A 17,686-nucleotide genomic window follows, 5' to 3' on the forward strand; every position below is an offset into this window, starting at 1 on the left:
TTCTTGCATTGCTGTTCTATTGCAGATTTTGACTTGAACTACTTTTGGCATTGGAGCAAGTTTACAGACTACGTGCAGTGCGTCCTCACCTTCACTGGTGTGACTGGTTACATCACTTACCTGTGGCTGGACTCTTCCCTGTTTGTGGAAACGCTGGGCTTCCTTGCTGTGTTCACCGAGGCCATGCTGGGCGTGCCCCAGCTATACCGCAACTACCAGAACAGATCGACAGAAGGAATGAGGTACGGTGCTTGTCCTACACCAAACACGTCTGTGTGCCTTCGTGAGCGTTGTCTCTGCAGTGTGGGAATGCTTGTCCAGGAAGGGCAGTGTCACCTCTACAATTTTTACTTGAAAATTCAGCAGCAATTGGAGTAGACTCTCTGTCAGTAGGAGCCGGTGCAGCACTGCTGAAGGCAGTGGGAGTTCCATGACTCCTATGAAGTCTGACCCATTATCCAAGTCCAGCTGGAGAGTTCCAAGGTGAAACACATCGTAGTGAATAAACATGTGAAACCACTGCTGTTGCCATTAGCAACGTGTTGCAGTTCTACTCAAGCTGTGCTACACTGGTACTTAGAAATGATCTAAAGAAATCTTACATATCAAAAGTAATAGAGAGGATGAAATTTTTTTGAGCCTACAGCTTGTAATTATCAGTGTAACTCATATAATTAGCTTTTTCTCACATATCTGCTCATCACTTCTTTATAATTCATTACTACATTTGTAGCAAATGACATCTGTATGTATTTTTGTGTCAAAGCTTGAAACTGACACTTATGAAAGCTCCGATGCAACTTTTACAGTCATGACTGTAAAAATGTGGGACAGAAAACTTTAATCTTGTGCCCACTCTTGAGTCATTAAATCAGATTATCTTTTCACACTGTTTATTGGATAACTCAAATGGTAACACCATGTTTACAAAGGCAACTTGTGAAGCTTTTTGAGAGAGGAAACTTCACTGTCGTGCATCAGTGCACTGCTCTGTAGAAACAATACAGCAGCAAATTCAGTTCATAGAGTGCTGTGGTCATTTGTCTTCTCTTTCATTGTTTCATTATGACTTCTCTGCGTTCCTTTTAAAGTTTGCTGGGATAGTTTTTACTTCAGTCAAAACACTTAACCACTGCACCCCCAAACAAAAGCAATTCTGTCCCCTGTTCACATGGTTCCCTTTACTTGTTTGTCTTGAGCATGCTTATACTAGCTACTCTGAGATATTTTCTAACTTGAAATGTTGAAATGTTCAGAAATTTGCTTTGATGCTTCAGGCATTTTCTGTTGGGGAACCCTTTTGGTACAGAATGTCAGGATTTGCTTCCAAAATATTGGGGTATTTTTCATGCACCCACTGTCTTGGAAGAATCTGTACCTGCGATATCCAGAAGGCAACTTATCTACTAGATATTTTTAATGCTCTGGTTTGACTTCTCCTTTTCTATTTTTCATCTGTGAATCATAATGCCATATTAATGATGGCCACTGGTAGTGTTTTGCTTTTACTTAACTCCTTCCTGGGGACATGAGTTTCAGTTTTCCTATTTCTTATGTGTACTACTAGCAAAAGGATTAAAAAAACCCCTTTGTTCTTTGTAAACTGCTAAGCATAGAATTGCAGAATTCTCATCCAAGACTGCTTGGCAGAAGAGTGCTGTGCTTAGTCAAGGGAAAATAGCATAAAAACTCATGTTTCCTTGCCATGGAACAGAACCAGGTCAAGCATAGCCACGCTCTTTATCACTTGTGCCCACGGTTCCAGACTGCATTCCCCTCTCTAGTTCCACTCTTGAAGCAGTACTTTGTGTGACATTGGACATTGTTGGGTCTGGGCACTGATGAGGTAACGCACAACTTTGGCTGCTGTGGGAGGATATTCATGCACATGTTGGTGCTATTTCTTTTTTCATTTAAACTGTGGTTTTATATATGTTGCAGGTACCACACACACTTTGTAGTACCATGCAATCCTAAATTGACTGGATGTTCTCTAAGCATTACTGGGCTGTTCTGCCCATGAGCTGCCAGTGTATTGCTTTCTGCTGAAGGAGCTGTTGGAAATATTTCCTCTGAACTTCCCACTTCTCTAAGAGCATATCAAGAAGAGACCCCAATCATGGAAACACTGAAGGGAGTATGTAACAGTGCAGTCAGCCTACTTGCATGGATATTTACCAGGTGAGGGCTGGCTGATGCCCAGGTTAGCTGATTCCCACTGCTCTATGCAGTTATTTATGGCTCAGGGCAGAAATAGCCACGTGGATGTGTGGATGGTTACACTGTTGGAAGCAGTTGCACTGGGGATCTGGGCCAAAATGGCTGGCTGCCAGCCATGCTCTTAGCAAGCCTCAATGGCAGAGATGATTTTCTAGTGTGTCTGTAACTTTAAGCTTCATGGAGAGCGCAGTGAGTACTAAGCTGTTCTATATAGTGACCTTTTGGTCAATCACATCCTGGTTGGAGGTGGTAACTTCTAAAACCGCAGTAATTCTGTCACCCAGTGTAGGAGTGCAGTGTGTGTCCCTGATAAAGATCACAGCCTTTACTATTGCCTGAGAAGTGGTTGTTCACAGGTCCTCATGGCTTGGCTGAGAAAAGCTGTATTCATCTGTCTCTGAACTGGGACAGAGCAGCTGATACATTAATTCTATTTAGCAAACAAGTCCTTTCATAAAGGTTAAATATTGAAAAAGAAATACAGAATAAGGTCTCAGTATGTGGTCCCATTTGATCAAAGTATCCTGCCAGACTCCTCTGATACTCTTGTTTCTGAAAAAAGTCCACACTACCCCCAACCCTTCCCCCAACCAGTAACACCTGTTTAAGTGAGAAGCTGAGGACATCTCATACTTGAGGTAGCAGTCATTTCCCAATAAACAAACTTTGACACCTGGGGCCATGAGAGAGCTAAATGGGAGAGGCAGCTGCAGTGGCAACCAGGATACCGTTTCGGAGTGTGTTGTGGAAAGGGTCCTATCACATCACCCCTGTGTTTCAATTTGTTACTGCTTGAAAAGTCCCCTACTGAAAATGTCCTCTGTGTCTGAGGTAAATGTCCAGAGGGCATCTGCAGCTTAGACCATTATGTTTATTGTAATAGGGCATAGCTGGAGTGAAAGAATCACAGTTATGTGCTTTGTAGTGCTCCTGAGAATGAGTCTGCTGGTTCTTTGATATCTCTGTTCTGCTGGATAGAGCTACTCACATCTTATTTTTAAATTTTCATTTTTCCCTTTCTCTCTCATTTTCCTTCTTTTTGTAAGATTATTACTACTAGATCCTGCAGCTTCCTCCTCTGTTCTGACAGAACAGAGACCAAAGGAGAAATTGGAAAGAAATGGAAACAATAAAAGTAGAAAGGAGATGCATGCTGAGTAACAGCTTTTGTGGAGTGAAGAGCGTGTAGTATGTCCTTGTGGGCTGATGATTGATGGATGGAAATTTTCCTATGATTAAGTAAACAACAAAGCTAGTGAAAGCAACAGAAATTTTCATCATGTTCTTTTTGACAATTCATCTGTTTACTTTTGGAATGTGTACTTTATGGAAACTTGGAACTCTGTTTAAGTACTTCTGAATGATTGCAAACCTAAATAGTACAGTAGTAGTTATATAAATTATGGTACTAAACTCGACAGAAGTGCTTTGTAATGAATTGTGTTAATACCTATCAAAGAAATATTCACTTAGTTTCCATTCTTTTCAAGAATTAAACTAGTTCTGTCAGGTCACCTAGGAAAAGAGTAATTTAATTGCTTTAATTATTGGGGTGGATTAGAATTATAAATTATAATGTTAGAAAAAGGACAAAAGGCTGCCTCAAAGTTAAAGAGCTTTAGAGTAGTTGAGAAAGAAGGCACTATGACATTAAAAGATTTGTTCATCACTTCTAAATTTTCCTTATATCATGTGGTAAAATATTTCAAGATTTGACATCCAGAACACCTCCCCTCTATCACCTTTTAGGAGTCGAAGCTGCTGAATGCTAGAGTTGGGATCTGATGCTCCTTGTATTATTAAGTGCTTTTGTTTTGTGACAAAAAACGTACTGTCAGGAACTTACTCTGTCATTTGTCTTTGGGTTCCAGCTCCTTCTAGGAGAGTTGCCTCCCAGTCACTTTCTAATAAAGTGCATTTGTGAGGAAAGGTGATGTTCAACAGGAGGCAGTGGAAAGGGCAGGAAGGTTGGCTCTGGATCTGGCAGCAGCACTGCTGCACAGAGAGGCCAGTGCGTTGGGAGAATTGCATCTTTGTATGGACAACAGCTTTTGTGGAGTTCCTATAGGGGGACAGTGTGTGCTTTTGTGCAGGTGTGGGGGGAGCCTCTAATGGGAGGCACTGCTATTATTGTGCTCTTCTCATAATCCCATCTGACCTCACTGCACCAAAGGAGGAGGATGGATGGCATTCCTCTGTAAGATCTGTGACCAAGTTGTAGGTGTGTGGTCCTACCCAAGGACCATGTTAACCTTGGGACTGCATAAGGGTTGATTTGCTCCAGGACAGTATTGCATTCCTATCTGCTGCCCAGAAAAAAAATGACTGCCCTTCATTGAAAGTATTTTGCAAAGGCTTCTCAAAATCACCTGGCAGTAACCCTTTTTGATTGCCAGCTGCTGCTCAAACCCCATGGAGAAGCAGTTTCTTTTCAGTCAGAGCTGTTGCATGGCACAATCTTCCCAGGTACAAGAAAGAGGTTGGGCAGTAGGACTAAGCTGGGCTGCATGTGTTGAAATCTCAGAAGCTGCAGTCCATTGGATACCCAAATGTGCCCATCAGCTGTTAGCTTGGAAACATGTGGGATCAATAAAGGTCTTTTGCAGCAGTAGTTGAGGTCCTGATATGCAGTGCTGTCTCTTTGGCTGCACCCTGTACACAGGATGGCCCTTGCTGTGTCTGGCTCAGGGCTGCACATGCAGCTGCATGGTCAGAAGGACACAACCAGGGAAAATCTGTGTTGTCCCTCTGCAGGCAGTTTCCCAGGTTTATCTTGCTCATGGACAGCTTTCAGTCTGCTTGGGAGGAACCTCCTTTCTGCACGACTTTTAATGTTTGTTTGGCTGACATTGGGTTGGGGGCTCAGAATTTCGCTGTCTAGAGACAGCCAATACGATCAGTGACTCTACTTATGCATTGATAGGAGACTGTCTTGAGAAATCTAGTCTGAAAAGGCTGAATGAGGATAATCTCAGGATTTCATTCAAGTGGGTTATTGTGCAGTGAAAGAAAAATGTTAATTTAGTCCCTCCTGTGGCAGTGCTGGGTCAGTCACAGTGATTATCCTGTTTTAAAAAGCACAAATCACTGAAGGAGAAACAGTTGGCATTTATTGTCTCAGAAGTTGCTGGAGTCAAGAGCTGTAAATTATAAAAAGCTTTTTCATTCAGAAATGTTTTATGAGGTGTGCTGCAGCTGTGAGCTAGTTGTAAATGTTTATCTGAAATGCATCCAGTGAAATGAGTGTGGTATAAAGAGGTACGAAAGGAATAATTTCTATTAAATTTTTCTAATATGTATATATATTTAATACATAATTTACTTTTCTCATCTATAAATAATATTAAAAATACTAGAAGACAGTATTTTTTAGAGAGATAAATGTTATTGTTGGTTGCTTTTATTGAATACTGATCTATAGCTTTTTCCTGTATGAGACATGCAGCTCTTTGTATCATTATTCAGGAGAAACTTTTGACTTCTGAGAACAGTGTTTGTCCCAGAGACAAATCCTTGGTTTATTCAAACACTGCAAATATTAATGAAAGCTGCTATGTTTTTTCTGCCTGTATTGTATTAGCCAGTTGCTATGATGAATAGATGTAGAAGGCTTTATTCAGGACTGGTTAACCAATGTCTGGGCACCTCCTTTAGTGAGAGTTTAGATTTAAGGAGATTAAGTGCTCTAAAAATGCTACTCCTGTGGCTTCTTGGGATTTTTTAGCCTGAGGGAAGTTTTTATTTGTGAATAAGTAAAACAGCTTCAGTGAGTTACTTCCTTTGGAGTAACTTTCAGTTACTTCCTTTATGGTATTTAAAAGAGAACAAAACCTTGTGTTAGAGGGAGGTAGCAAGACTTGTGGATGTTTCTGCTCAGGCACCAACTGTGTATTAGCTTCTTGAGAAAAAATTTACTTCCATTAAAAAGGGAGGCAATTCATATCTCTTATGACAACTTCATTACGCATCTGTGTTTTTTTGGGGAGGCTCAGTAAAGGAGTAAGAGAAATTAACTGGAAAAGAACTTTAAAAGTGCTAAAAAGAAGGGAAGTTAAAAGAGAATGATGCAGGCAATGGCTGTGTTGAATGTTACATATTTTTTCTCTTCAGCTCCTGTTTATCACTGTCAGAAATTGCATGGATGAGAGCAAAATCAAAAAAATAGGAGTAGGGATAATGGATGCCTATGTGAAAGATTTTCCTTTCCTGAGTATGCCACATACACAAAGCAGACAATGACTAGCACAGTGGAGACCTGAGTTAGGAGTACATTGTGTCTCAGAATTAACACCAAGGAAAATGCTGAATAGAGAGGGAACTGTTTCCCACAGGCTTTGGCATTGTACCCTCCAGGTGCTGATTAAACAGTGTCTTCTGTTACTCTTAAAATAGCAACTGTTTTATATATTGAACAGACAAAACAGAGAGCATGGAAGAGGGGTATGGCAGGTGAGGGCCATTTAATTCAAACAAACCAATTAAAACCCCTCAATATAATTTTGTGAATTCAAATCATCTGACACAACTAAGAAGCAGATTTTCATTGCATAAAGCGTTGTGCAGACAATCATAGGGACTAAGTTATGAAAGAAAAAGTAGTTCTCAAGGGACTAGTTAAGACCTAAAAGTTAAATCTGGGACCCTGGAAAACAGAAAAATCAAGCATGAGCATGAACTACATTGGATATATGTAAAATTATTACCTATACTTTTAAGTGGTTTGTACTTAGGGTTGTATGTAGCCCATTCCTTAGTTTTGCTGCCTTTCCTATTGCACTAAGTTAATCAGAACTGTCACTGTGCTTACAAATTACCTATTTTAAACTATACATATAATTTACTGTAGTTCTGTGATTGTATTCTTTTGTCTTCCTACATGCTCTTCTTTACTGAGATCCTTAGTTTTCTTTGTGGGCCTACAACAAGTGTTGTCATTGCTTCTGTGGCCAGTATCCATAGTTTTCTGGGGAAGTTTTACTTGTTTGATTGCTTTGCTTTGCTGACATTTCCTCTTCTGCTCATGGCACTGATCAGCTGGTTGCTGTTGTCCTTTATCATGGCTTTTATGTAAAATATTCCAAGGTTTTTCATTTCTGGACTTTGCATACACATCCAGGTTTGCGTAATAGTCAGTGAACAATTTTCATGACTGGATGGATGAGGTTTTTGTATAATTGTAAGGTTTACTACAAAGAGCTTGTCTTCTCTCTTCACCTTTTCATTTGTACTGTTAGGCAACAGGACCATCAGAATTCCCTTCCCTTCTGCCTGTTTTAGGGCTAAGAGATTAAAGAAAGTAGTCTGTAGTTCTCAGAAGGTTTCTGATTTCTTCTCCCTTGAAAGTGTTACTACATCAGGAAAATAAACAGACTTGGTGTCAGTGCACTCAGGATGAGGGCAGAGTCCTGTCAGCATGTGAACAGATGGACTGAAACTTTTGTTCTGATCCTAGACATTAAGTGACTTCTTTCCTCTTCTCCAGACCCTCTTTTCATTTGGAGCAGACCTGTGATCAATGCCCCAGATTCAAGGGCCTTCACTTTCTGCTTGACTCTCTATAGATCTGTGGCCTGTGGGTTGCTGTGCTGGTCAGCACTGCAGTCACCTCTGTGCTTGCCCTCTGTGTCGCCCCAGAGCTGTTCTCTCAAGACCTGCAGCAGCACAGTATGAAGCTCCAAAGACAGTTCTTTGTGCCCTGTACTCTCAACACATTTGAGAATTTCTGGAACTAAAGGAAGGGACAGGTGGAAAAATCCAGGAGGGAGACCTTCCTTCCTTCAGCCTCCCAGCACTTCTGAGAGTGTGAGCAGCAGTATCGACTTCCCTTAAGCATCTCTAAGGTTGTAGCACAGTGTGGACTGCTAAAGTTCTTGCACATATTGAACCTCTTTCTCATTTCTCTTCCCCTGGCACCTCATCCTCTCAGTTCAAAAAGCAAATTCAAAGCAAATTACTTCAAACCAAAAGCATTCATCTTTTACAAATAGTTCAAGGCTTCTGTACAGCAATAGGAATAAAGCTCTGCCAGCATGTTTAATGAGTGCTCCCTCGGTAGGTGCTTTTCTCTGTGCCCTGAGAATTTGAATTACAAGAGAAAATTTATTGTACTTCTGTTACAAAACCATTCTGTTAAGTTTAGGTGCACCGTCTTCCTCTGACAAGGAAGTGTCATGCAAGGTATTTTGCATAGATAAGGTCAGGTCAAGGCCCAAAAGGTGGGAATTAAGCCTGTCATGAAGACACCTGAGATACGAAAGTTTTCTAAAATTGTTGTCTTCCTCTGTTACTCAACAAATTTGGGACCAAAAGTGTTTCTGTTCTCTACATTCCACCACCTGTATTGTTTTGTTAAGAGTTCACCACAGCCAATTGTGTAAGTGGGTTAAGTTACCTGCTTATGTGGCTGCAGAGCCGTCTCCCTCAGTGCAGTAGGGCTGAGTGGAATTAGAAATATGGAATGGAAGTAAACTGAGATTTGAGTTTAAAGAAATGTAGGTTGTGATGCAAGGATGCAAACAGCCATAATGATAACACTGACTGTGATGAAGATCTGTTAAGTCAGCAGAATGGTGAGTAATTTAAGTAGTTAACAGATGAGCCAGAGCATCAGAAAAAAAAAAGAGATTGAAGAGCCTTGGCTCAGGAAGTGACTTTGCAGGGTGGTCCAGGAAGACTGCTAAGAAGAACTGGGTAAAGAATGGGAGTTGGGCAGATGTGAGTGGGTCAGCTACAGAGATTTTGTTTCAGCTTTGACCTGTAATGATGTGTTTGGTCCCCTACTCCTCAGACACAGAGGGACAAGCAAGCAGAAGAAGAGTGGGAGGTGCAGAGACTGACATACTGAGTGATGTGCCCAAAAGCTGACATGGCGGGCAGGAGTGCATAGTGTTCTTGAGTGGAATGTAGAAATAAAAAAGTCTTGATAGCAGAAAAATCTGTTTCAACAAGGCTGAAAGAGGTAGGGTTTTAATTTGTTCTAGGGAGGATGGCTAGGAATGATACATGTCTACATCACATAAAGGAATTACATGCCTAGCCAAGTGTCTTGGCATTGTTTTCAGGGTAGCTGTGGAAGCCTTGTCCTGTCAGATACTAAGTCTTGTATTAGAGAATTTCCTAAAACAGGATTCATGGCATACAAGGCAGCAGATGGCAAGAGTTTGGGAATGAACATAGACTAGAAGATATGTATCCTTTTTGAACTGCAGAAACCCTACTTGGGCTAAAATGTCAATATTTGTTTCATGCTACTGTGTGTGGGATGTGATCATGATGCTTTTATTTCCTCCCTATAGCATTCAGTTCTGCAGCAGGGGTTCAAAGCTCTGCAGCCACCATGGGTCAGTGGCAATGTGGGAAGTGGCTTAGAAAGGGTTGGTTTGTGGTGGCACCTGCTGACAAAGCACAGCTTTGCTTCCCACTGGGATTTGCTTTGAGAAGCAGCACAGAGGTATGTGGTGTGTCACTCCTGCACTTCTGTGTGCACATGAGCACGTGGAAGGAAAGGGAGAAACCTGGCATTTCAGATGAATTAGATGGTGACATACGTTCATATAGAGCTTGCAAGAGGTTGTTTCATAGAATCAATAAGGTTGGAAGAAACTTCTACTGAGTCCAGTCATTGCCCTAACACTGCCAGGTCTGCCATTATTTCCTTACAGTGCTACGGTGTTTTAGAGGAGAATGCAGGCTTTGTTCTTGCAAATATCTGTAATTTCTTTCCAGACAGTAATCTGGACTTTGTCCCTGAGTGATCACTCTTATTTTACCCACTAGTGTTTGGGGTTTTAATTTCCCCAGTGTTTTCCTAGAATGTGAGAAGCATTTTTACTAACTGAAGGATGTGATTATTCATGAAAAGTAATGACTGCAACATCACTAGACTTTGTCCTTGTGGATGCTGGCTTTGAAGACAAGTGAAATCCAGTCATCTAGAACAAGGAAAGCACTATAGCTGGGACTGTTACTTTGTGTATGTTAACCAAACAGGTAATTGTCAACAGTTGTTGAAGTAGAATACTAGAAGTGTGCTCAAGCTATGTACTTGTTACCATAGGAAGATGAAGGGAAAATGTGCTCAAATTACCTCAAGTTGGATGAAGAGTCTGATGATCTCTTGGTTGTCTAGGGCAGAAGGAAAGGAAGATTTAAAAGCATTGCTTTGAGCCTTGAACACAGCTGTGCTGAAGGAAACATCAGTTCCCTCACATCTTTTTATTACATTTCAAATTGAATTTGTCCCAGGTTATTTAGAACTAGAGCAGGAAATACACTGAATGGTGTTGCACAGGGACATTACGTTGCTACTTCTTGGCATTGGCCTTGCAGGACATAGTGACATCCCTCCTGGCAATGGGCAGGCTGCAACTACTGGGATATGGTAGGCCAGCTCACCCTGCAGGGAAGCGAGTCATGGGAAGGAATGCTGCTTCCTGGGACTTGTTTCCCCGTGCCCTTGCATGGCAGCAAGTCTTTCTGTCACCCAGCTTTCAGGGCATGATGTGGGGCCCCAGGGTGGGCTGTGCCAAGTGGCTGGAGAGAAGGTGGGCAGCAGGAGAGCATCTAGAGTGGCATGAGCCAGCAGCTGTGCCTGCAGCTCCACCAACTGCAATGCTGTGAGTGGGAGGTGAGAGACAGGGAAGCAGGGACAGATCCTCAAGAACAACTTCACGAGTGAGATGTTGAAGGATGGTGTAATTTAGGTGTTCTCTGCACCATTCTCATTACATTGACAGTACCATGTGCGTTGGCAGCTGACTGTCGTTATTGTGGGAGGTGCAGGACATGATTTTCTGCCCTGGCACCAGTGGAAATCTACCATGGCAGCAGGTCTCAAGCTTCCCAATTCACCAGCAGCAGAAACAGAGCCTGCTGATCTATGTTCATACCACACATCTAAACAGACCTGAGCTTTGCAGTCTGGCTGGCATCCATCTGTGTCTCCTGCAGAAAGGACACTGGTGTCAATTGTGGCTCAAATCTCTCCTCTGATCCACAGAAGAGATTTATTTTCACACCTGCTTCACAGAACTTGGGTTTTTTTGTGCTGTTTAAGACCTGCTGCCCTTCTATCTGCAGCACAAATTGTAGAGTACTAGAAGTACTTTGTAGATGTTAAGGGTTACCAGTTTCTGGACTGCTACAGACTGGACTTTAGGTACAGCTGCTTGCCATAGTTGGAGGTCGTATTAGTGATCCTGGACTACCTACTGACCCTGTGCAGCATGTCTTATAGTTTCTTTTCATAGACGTGTTCTAACAAATACTGGCTTTTGGCTGGATAAGCTACATGGGATCAAAATGCCTGACACTGCCATTCCTAGATGTTTAGAAAACAGATATTCGTGGAAAAAAAAAATTGACAAATACCCATTTACCCTGTTCTTCTGTGAAACTTTTTTGTTTAGCTGCACCTTTCTGGGTTTTTTTGCCTGATGGTGTTTCAGAGTGAAATCCTGCATTTCTTCTGTCCTCATTGATGAGTACAGTCCTTGAAAATCACAGGAACTTTCAGATAATTTGTTCTTGGATTGCAGCTGACTGTGGTATGAATGGCTTGTAGATATGGCTTTTAACTCAATTGCTTCAGCTTGGTTACAGAAGTCCAAAATAAATACTGAATCTCTCTTGCTGCATGCTCCTTTTAACTCCTGCTGGTAATGTGTGGATGGACAAATGTCTTTCTCTGGAGATGGTCAGTGCTGCTGCAGCCTCAGAGGAATTGTTGAGAAGTGAGGTAAGGCACTCACACCAAGCAGGGCACGTAGGACTGGTGAGCAGTTTAATGCTTGGATTCCCAACTGGCTGTGCAATATTTAAAACAAGATCTTAGCTTATTCACACAGAAGGACCTGTCTTAGGGTATGCACACTTAGTTTCCATGTTTTCAAACTTCAGACACTTTGGATATCTGATCCGTGTGTTTTCTTTTTCTTCTTTTCCTTTTAATAGTTTTTGGCAGGCTAAGAAATTTGGTTAACATGAGGAGGACTCCTTTTTTTTTTGTTAAGCCATATGTCATTTTGTTAGAAACAAGGGTTCTGTTTATTAATTTTTGTTTGTTTTGTGCAGTGTTAAAAATAACATGGCATTCGCATTTCATGTTTTCTGGTCTGTGTTTCACTGCTGTAGGCAGGCCAGCCTCTGATTGAATGCAATGTTAGGGATGCTTGCTGTCTTTTCTAAGTAGCCTATTTTGGAGCTGCAAATGGGAGCTGAAAGTTTTCCAAAGTCAGGATGTTACAACTGAATCTGCTTTCTCTTCCAGACATTCCTGTGCGAATGGTTTGTGGGAGGTAGCAGCTTAAAAGGTTGCCGGAGAGATACCTTCTGTACCTTCTTCCTCACTTCCCAAAACCAAATGCAGTGTTGAAAATACTCACTGACAGGCTGCTTCTGTATGGACTTTATTCCTGAATGAAATACTATATTGTCAGCTTTTACATTATTTTATTCTGCTTTTGTATCCTGTCATTCAAATGTTTGTCACTGTGTTTTAACAAGTATGAAAGTCAAGTGCTAATATATGAAGAAATGTCTGAAACTGTGGCAGTCCAATCAGATTTTCTGATTTGGCAAAACCTGTGGCCAAGATGTGGGGAAGTTGGCCATGACTGTGGAAGTTGTGGACAACTTCCACTGATTCTTGAACAAAAGAGTCCAGGATAATTCTCTTCTTCACATAGGTAAAGGTCAATAAATTATATTATTTTTTTCTCTATCAAACATAACTTGAAGTTTTGAGTTCATTGAATGTCTGAGCACAGTTAGCCCTAAGTTTTTGATGGTAGCAGGATGTAATTACATCAGGGCAACACGTACCTCCTGTTGCTATTTGTGCTGAAATGTCTGCTGAAACCACTGCAGGATTTTTCAATCGAACTCACTGTCTAATGTCTGATTCTCTCAGTGTCTTCCAGCATGCAGGGTATTTTTGGGTTTGTGTGTTAAGCTACAAACATGCAGAGTCATAACACCAGTGTGAGAAAATCTGCAGTGCAAACAGGAAGCAAGGACTGCTGTGTCTTTCCTTCTGCATGTTTCGTGCTCAGTCCCAGCCTGTGTTCTGCAAACTGCTTCTCTGCAGCCCTGCTGCTGTTTGGATGGAGGGTTGCACGGTCTTCAGACAGACTGGGAACAGACAGGGAAGTGGAAGAGGGGGCTTCACATCTCCTATTCTTTTACCAGATCCTTCTTTCTGGTAGTTTTTGTTCTTTCAGATGAAGGAAGAAGAAAGGTGTAATGATCCAGAAGTGGGTAATGTTGAGCAGAGTGTGCAAAGACTCCGAAGGAAAAATCAGAGACTTGAGACCGTTGCAGCCAGATTTTGCACAGAAGGAATGAAGATGCTGAAAAGCTTTGATTAGAATAGTATTAGTCCTGGATAGGGCAGGTTGAACCTGAATATCTGGCAGATATAATTGTTTTGTAAATTACTCAGCCCCTAGTATAGTTCCACAGAAAGAAGCAACAGAATATAGTTTGTTTGGTTGGATTTTTTTTTCTTTTTTCCTTTTGAATGTAGCTCTTTCTACATCTAAATAATTCCAGAAATAATTCTATAAAAATTAAGGTTTGCTGGCTGACTGCAGATACCATGTTACTGATATCTTGTTTTTAACTCTAGTTGCTGTCACTTCATGATTAATATACAACATACAGGGAACCTGAATGAAGCAAGTTATTCCATGAAAAAAGTGAATGCTATTTTCCAGCATGTGATTTATTTATTTAGCAAATGAAGACGGGTACAGCTTGTTTATGAAATCTGCTATCAGTGGTAGAGCAGCACCGTAGGGCATTTTCATATTACCATATTAAAACCCATCATTTACCAACCCACCCCTAGTCTAGTGTCTGATCAGAAGGGCTGGTGTCTCTCTGAGAATTTATTCCAGCATCAGAATAAGTAAGTGCTCTTTCAGATTTTGAAAACAGTTGAAAAAGTAGCAGCTTTTCCTCTTTGTGGTCACTTACAATTTACGCAGACTTGGCACTGGCTGTTACTGCATTAACAGCTCCTCAGCTGTGAGGAAGGTGCTTGCTTTTTAGGAGGTTTGTTGTCATTGGATACTGCAGTGCTGATGTACATTACTGGGAAGTGCTATTTTTACCACAAGTCTGCCTCAGCCTCTGGCAATACCAGCTACTTGAACGCAGTTCCTGCCTCTCTGGTTGGCATCTCTGTTGTCACACAGACAAATGCTGCCATTTGTTTATTTCTGCATCCCCAGGTTGCTCTCTGGCACTGCTCACCCCATACCTGCTTGCTCATTTGTGCTAAGAGCAGTTGTGCTTTGCTTCTAGAGTGTATCCTCCATATTGACAAGGTGAGCGTTTGCTGCCTTCCGCATCTCCCCATCTTAGCTCTGGGCTATTTCAGGAAAGAAGTATTTACTCCTGAGTCCTGCTTTGCTTTGTAGCCAGTGCTGCACAGAACAGCTTGGCTTGTGTGACTGCACATAGCAGGAAGATGGAGTGTGAAGTTGGTCTTTGTGAGATAGTCTGGGAGATTTTTGCTGCACGCAGCCTCTTTGTGCCATGCTCTCCAGTCTCAGGCAGTGTTGCTGGTGAGCCCTGACTGCCTATTGTAGCAAAGCCTCCTCTGCATTACCAGTGCAGCATTTTCTCTTGCACTGTGAAGCCAGAGATCAGAGTCTGGTGCACCAGAGTCTGTATTCTACCAGCCCATGACACCTGGCACATGTCAAAGGTGCAGATCCATGAACTGGAGCTGGTTGTATGAGCATCTCCAAGACCAAATGCTGGGTCCTGCAACAAGCTATAGACTTGGGAAGAGTGACTGGAGAGGTCCTCAGCAGAAAAGGACCTGGGGGTGCTGGTTGACATCCACCTGAATATGGAGATATTTAAAAGATGTGCAGATGCACCAGTTAGGGGTGTGGTTTAGAGATGGACTTCGCATGGCTGGGTGAGTTTAGGTTAATGGTTGAACTCAGTGGTCTTAGAGGTCTTTTCTAACCTAATGATTCTCAGCAAATACAGGTCTACAATAGAGCAGTGGAGCAAGGGCTTAAGTGTGCCTCTCCCCTTTTCTTTCTTCTCCACAACCAATAGAAAATTTCCATTTCTTTTGGGCAATAAAATGCTCTCTTTTTCATAGACACTGCTCTTTTCTCCACCAGGGCAGGTAAGGGTGCATCTGCCCAAGCTAGAATGGTGTCTTTCTTATCTACTCCAAAAATAAGAACAAATATAAGAATTACCTCTCTTCCCCAGGTGACTGGGTAGAAGCTGCAGACAAAAACTGGCTTTTCTGTGCAATGTGGCATCCTGAAGTGACACAATAGCTGGAAGGTATGAGGACAGTGACAGTGTGTCCATGCCATCCATCCCTCATAGTCATACACGCAACACTGCATCATTGCAAGTGACATCTGCATATGCAGCAAGGACAGAGCAATTGCAAATCCCACATCAGGGGGAGGACCATTACTATTGCATTGAGAATCTGGAAACTAGGACTTGACAGAAGTTGTGTTGATGGTGTAAGCTTCATCCAGCTCATCTCAGGCCTGTGGTGTGGTAGTAGGGGCAGGGCCAGCTCTGTTTCCCCCAGGGTGCCACACTGATACTTGATGGGTTTCTCAGCAAGATGAAAGTTTGAGGCTGTGTGCAAACAGGTGCTGGTTGAGGGGGGGAGAGCCAAAGCACTTGTAGCTTTTCCTCTCCCTGGAATGGGCACTGGAGGAGTGAGACACGTACTGATTTGGAGAGGGTGCTGGGGGCATTCCAGGGTGCTTGGACTGGTGACATGAGAGTCCTGGGTCAGCACACACCTCTTTGCTCATTCCCTAGCTTTTTCCTCATGGTGGATTGATGTTGGCTAATGCCAGGTGCTCACCACACCACTCATGCTGCTCCTGCTCCCGCTCCCAGACAGGGGGAGAGAAAATTACAATAAAAGGCTCATGGGTTGAGATAAGGACAGGGAAATCACTCACCAGTTACTATCACAGGCAAAACAGTCTCCACTCAAGGAAATTAATTTAATTCATTGCCAATCAGAATCAGAGTACGATAATGAGAAATAAACCCAAATCTTAAAACAGCTTCCCTAGGCTTCTCCCTTCTTCCCAAGCTCAGTTTTATTTTGTCTTCTCTACATTCTCCCCACAAATGGCACAGAGGGACAGGGAATGGAGGTTGCAGTCAGTTCATCACATGTTGTTTTTGCTGCTCTGTCCTCTTCATGTTCTTTCCCTACTCTATTTGGGGTTCCTCCTAGGGAGACAGTGCTTCCTGAACTTCTTCAATGTGAGTCCTTCCCATGGTGTGCAGTTCCTTATGAACTGCTCCAGAGTGGGTCCCCATGTGTCCTTTCCATGGCGTGCAGTCCTTCTGGACTGGATTGCTCCATCCTGCGTCTTCCCAGGGGTCACAAATCCTGACAGAAAGCTGCTCCAGCTTTGCTGCTTTGGGCTGCACACTCCATGGACCCACAGGTCCTGCCAGGGACCTGCTCCAGCACAGGCTTCCCATGGGGTCACAACCTCCTTTGGGCATCCACCTGCTCCAGAGTGGGTTCCTTCACATACTACAGGTGGATCCTGCTTCCTCATGGACCCCCATGGGCTGCAGGGACACAGCTGCTTCACCATGCTCTTCAGTGTGGGCTGCAGGGGAATCTCTGTACCAGTGCCTGGAGCACCTCCTCCTGCTCCTTCTGCACTGACCTTGGTGTCTGCAGGGCTGTTCCACCCACATGTTCTCACTTCCTCTCACCTGGCTGCTGTGTAGTGCAGCAATTTTTTCCCCCTTCTTAAATACATTATCCCAGAGGTGCTATGACTGTCATTGATGGGCTCAGCCTTTGCCAGTGGCAGGTCCATCTTGGAGCCAGCTGGCATTGGCTCTCTTGGACTTAGGGGAAGCTTCTGACAGCTTCTTACAGAAGTTACTTTGTAGCCTGCCTCCCTGGGCCCTGCTACCAAAACCTTGCCACACAAACTGTCTACTGGTCATTTTCAAGGACTTGTGTACTAGGTTTCCAGTTCTCTTCCGTTCCTGTCATTCCCTGTCCTGTTCCAGTCTCTTTTTTCTATCCTCTTCTAATCTGACTAACTTCTTGGCTCCACTGCTGCCTCCTTTACTTTCCTCTGTAGCCCTTCATTGCCTTTTCTCACCTCTTGCATGACACTGTCCCCATTTCCTTGCTAAGCTCTTTGTAATTACCCCATGCACCTTTTTGGTCTCTGCTGGATGTGCTCCTTTTGTCCAGTCCCCCCCTCCTCTGGGTGGGGCAGCCAGCACTCCCACAGTCACTGCTTTGCATCAGCTCTGAAAATATCGGTGCAGCTGCAGGACTGAGTGTTGTGGGATGTCAAGTGTTTTCTGTATTTAATTTTCATTGTACTTTGGTGATTTGCAGGTTTTCTCTGGTGCTTTGTCCAAGCCACTGGACAGAGAAGGATGTCTGATTTTTGGTACACAGACAGATCAGTGG

At 42.9% G+C, this 17,686-nt stretch overlaps 1 protein-coding gene and 1 long non-coding RNA gene across 4 annotated transcripts in view; both read left to right on the forward strand.

Annotated features, from left to right (window-relative positions):
- SLC66A2 (solute carrier family 66 member 2) overlaps positions 1 to 17,686 on the forward strand; it is a 63,464-nt gene that overhangs the window by 41,373 nt on the left and 4,405 nt on the right. For all 3 annotated transcript variants that reach the window (XM_033070934.1, XM_033070942.2, XM_033070928.1), the window contains one exon: positions 26 to 242. In XM_033070934.1, the coding sequence (XP_032926825.1) occupies positions 26 to 242 (217 nt within the window). The remainder of the gene's footprint in view (positions 1 to 25; positions 243 to 17,686) is intronic.
- LOC117002118 lies at positions 13,804 to 16,247 on the forward strand. Its single transcript, XR_004419213.1, has 2 exons — positions 13,804 to 15,505; positions 15,545 to 16,247. It is a non-coding gene; the product is annotated as an uncharacterized LOC117002118 (long non-coding RNA).

This window comes from Catharus ustulatus, chromosome 1, assembly GCF_009819885.2.
Source record: "Catharus ustulatus isolate bCatUst1 chromosome 1, bCatUst1.pri.v2, whole genome shotgun sequence".
Taxonomy (NCBI): Eukaryota; Metazoa; Chordata; class Aves; order Passeriformes; family Turdidae; genus Catharus; species Catharus ustulatus.